The 3,935-nt window shown below is 40.1% G+C and overlaps 1 protein-coding gene across 1 annotated transcript in view; it reads left to right on the top strand.

Annotated features, from left to right (window-relative positions):
* Window positions 1–3,935, top strand: part of LOC107659703 (formin-2-like) — a 13,784-nt gene that overhangs the window by 6,746 nt on the left and 3,103 nt on the right. The window contains exon 5 of the mRNA XM_016448728.1: window positions 2,441–3,417. Within this exon, the coding sequence (XP_016304214.1) occupies window positions 2,441–3,417 (977 nt within the window). The remainder of the gene's footprint in view (window positions 1–2,440; window positions 3,418–3,935) is intronic.

Raw genomic sequence — 3,935 nt, 5'->3', positions numbered from 1 at the left:
ATTTTTTTTGTTTTAATTTTGATGATTAGAGCTTACAGTTCATGAAAGTCAAAAATCCAGTTTCTCAAAATATTAGAATATTTACATTTGAGTTTCATTAAATGGCCATCCCTACAGTATAAGTTCTGGGTATCTCTTGTTCTCTGAAACCACAATAATGGGGAAGCCTGCTGACTTGGCAATGGTCCAGAAGACAATCATTGACACCCTCCACAAAGAGGGTAAGTCACAGAAGATCATTACTTCACAGAGTGCTGTATCAAAGCATATTAAACGCAAAGTTGACTGGAAGGAAGAAAATGGGTGGGAAAAGGTGCACAAGCAACAGGGATGAATGCAAGCTTGAGAATACTGTCAAGCAAAGCCGATTCTAACACTTGGGAGAGTTTCACAAGGAGTGGACTGAAGCTGGAGTCAGTGCATCAAGAGTCACAACCTTCTGAAACAGAAACAACGTCAGAAGCATCTTACCTGGGCTAAGGAGAAAAAGAACTGGACTGTTGCTCAGTGCTCCAAAGTCCTCTTTTCAGATGAAAGTAAATGTTGCATTTCCATTGGAAATCAAGGTCTGGAGGAAGACTGGAGAGGCACAGAATCCAAGCTGCTTGAAGTCCAGTGTGAAGTTTCTGAAGTCAGAGATGATTTGTGGAGCTGTGTCTGCTGGTGTTGCTCCACTGTGTTTTATCAAGTCAGTGCAGCCGTCTACCAGGACATTTTGGAGCACTTTATGCTTCCATCTGCTGACAAGCTTTATGGAGATGCTGATTTCCTTTTCCAGCAGAACTTTAGCACCTACCCACAGTGCCAAAACCACTTCCAATGATATGACTGTGCTTGATTGGCCAGCCAACATGCCTGACCTGAAGCCCATGTGGAATATATGGGATGTTTTCAAGAGAAAGATGAGAAACAGTGGATCCGAGCTGAAGCTCAATAATGTCTCGGCAGAGCCACAGGCGGATCGCTTCCATTCACACCTCACTGATGCTGGAGTTTGTGCTCACCGAGCCCCAACCAAGTATTGAGTGCATAAATTAACATACTTTAAAGAACTTGAGCTTTTCTGTTTTGCAAATCATTTATTTTTTTTGGAGTGATCTTAGGAAATATTGTAATATTTTGAGATACTGGATTTTTGACTTTCATGAGCTGTAAGCTCTAATCATCAAAAATAAAACAAAAAAAACTTTTGAAATGTTTTGCATGTAATGAATCTAGAATATATGAAAGTTTCACTTTTTGAAATGTACATTTTTTTTAATGATATTCTAATTTTTTGAGATGCACCTGCATATGTATGTGTATGTTTATGCGTGTGTATATGTATATATATGTATATATTAATATATGTGTATATATATATATATATATGCGTGTATGTATATGTGTGTGTAAATAGTTTAAATAAAATTCTATAAAATATAATTTAATTCAATAATTTTATTAATATAAATAATTTTAAAATGTATTCATTTTTTCAAAAATACATTATGTATACACACAAAATAACTATATACAATTAACAATTATTAAATATTAATTATTAGTTAATTTACATTTACATTATACAATATTAAATATATTACTATGAATAATTATATGCATTTGTTTACATTATATATAATATGAAATGTAATTACCTAATATTATATGATTATGTAAATGCTTGGTTTTTGTTTAAATAAACTTTAAATAAACTGTTATTAAATAAAATTTAAATAAGCAATTATTATAAAATTATTAATAATAATTGTATGCACACAATTAATGATTAATAATTGCCTTAATAGGTTTATATAAATAATTGATATTTAAATATTTCGAATTATTACTATAATATATTAAGAATTTTATACACAATTAGCAATTGAGTATACACAATTAATTAATAATTGTTTATATAAATTAATACCTTAGTCTTTAATGCTTATTAATAACTATTAATTTTATATAATTATGTAAATGTTTTACTTTTATTTGAATAAAATCAAGTATTTTATATTTATGAAAAATGCATAAATATATTTGTATAAGCATTCCTGCTAAATATTAGCCTGGCAATACTGATTGAAAACTTCTGTCAGAGCCACTAAGAGACGAGCAGGGCGTTGCTCTCTCTCTGTTCGTTCTCTCACAGTGTTTCTCATTAAACATTCGTGTGTGCTGCTCTCTATTAGGTCCTGTGGGGTGTCTCCCCCGGGGTCTGTTGAATTCAGAGGACTGTGGGCATCTATTGTTGTGTTTTGAGTCTGAAAGCAGCTGCTCCTCATCAGTTCTGTCGACACTTCAGCATTGTTTCTTCCCACAGGAAACACGTTTAACCGCGTGACACGAACGCGAGTGACTTCGCGGAATCCAGTGCACGAGAAACTCAGATTTATGTCTGTTTCTGTCTGTGGCGTTCGTCTGCTTTTCATCACGCCTGTCTCTGTCTCCGCAGGAGGAGTCTGTGATAAAGACGGTACGTCTGAAGCAGGAGCACGTCTGTGTGATCGAGCAGCTGGAGCAGACCATCGAAGACCTGCGCAGTAAGATCGCCGAGCTGGAGAAACAGCAGCCCCTGCTGGAGCGGGAGGTGCTGCTGACGCAGGACCAGGAGTGCGGAGGAGAGGAGCGCCTCCTCCCGGACGTCTGCCATGTGGACTTGCAGACAGAAAACACTTTGCTGTTGCCGCTGGAGGCCAAATCGGTGCAGACGTCTCCCATGGAGGAGAGCTTTAGGTTTAAAGTGCCTCCTGTGGAGGTGCAGGCACCGGGGAGGAGTGACTCCTCGCTGCCATCAGAAACTGAGAATGCTTCTCAAGCGTTTGTGTGCATATGCCAGCAGCTGCCGGGTGCTTCGGTGCCTCCTCCACCACCACCACCGCCTCCTCCTCCATCCGGGATGTGTGCACCTCCTCCTCCACCTCCACTTCCAGGAATGAGCGCTCTTTCTGCACCACCTCCTCTCCCAGGCAGTTCACTTCTTCCTCCGCCACCTCCTCTCCCGGAAATGGGTGCACCTCCTCCTCCGCCTCCTCTCCCGGAAATGGGTGCACCTCCTCCTCCGCCTCCTCTCCCGGGAATGGGTGCACCTCCTCCTCCTCCTCCGCCTCCTCTCCCGGGAATGGGTGCACCTCCTCCTCCACCTCCACCTCCTCTCCCGGGAATGGGTGCACCTCCTCCTCCACCTCCTCTACCAGGTGTATCTGCACCTCCTCCTCTACCAGGATCAGCACCACCTCCTCCTCCAGGTCCTCCGCCGTTGGCTCCTGGTCCTCCCCTGGCTTTCGGTTTGGGTTCTCTGCCTCCTCCGCTCCCGCTGGGTCTGTACGCATTAGGAGCGGCGCAGGAGAAACCTCCTCGCAAAAGCCTGGTGGAGCCGCCGAGACCCATGAAACCGCTGTACTGGACTCGCATTCAGCTGCACACCAAAAAGTACTGCACTGCTTCACTTTTTTACAGTCATTTCTTTATTTTGCTGAAGGCCAAAAAATACCATAGTTACTGTAGTTTTTAGTGGTGTTTGATGAGACATCACTATTGCTCACTAGTGCTCGTAGTTGGTGATTTGAGATTTTCACCCGCTGAACCATAAAACAAGTTTAAAAAAAAATACAATATAGGAATATCTACAGACCAGAAAATCACTCTTTTCATGCCAGACAGGAAGAAAGCACCTAGAACACCCTAGCAACCAGGATGCAGTGCCCTAGCAACACCCTGTTAACCACCTATTATAGCATGACTTACACAATCAGTGTAAATTAGTGTAAATGATGAACAGATGCAAATGTTTCATCTTTAACACGTTGAATGTGTGTGAGATTTCAGCCCAAAATCAGAACTATTTTTATTATTTTTTTTTGTATTTGTAAAAAAAAAAAATAATCAAATTTTATATTTGTATTTATTTATTTATTGTTTAAATAAATTAATAAACAAAGTTATTTATT

The sequence above is a fragment of the Sinocyclocheilus anshuiensis genome, unplaced genomic scaffold (genome assembly GCF_001515605.1).
Source record: "Sinocyclocheilus anshuiensis isolate Anshui unplaced genomic scaffold, SAMN03320099.WGS_v1.1 scaffold75, whole genome shotgun sequence".
NCBI lineage: Eukaryota > Metazoa > Chordata > Actinopteri > Cypriniformes > Cyprinidae > Sinocyclocheilus > Sinocyclocheilus anshuiensis.
The sequence above is the reverse complement of the archived record's forward strand: the minus strand, read 5'-3'. Positions and strand labels throughout refer to the sequence as shown.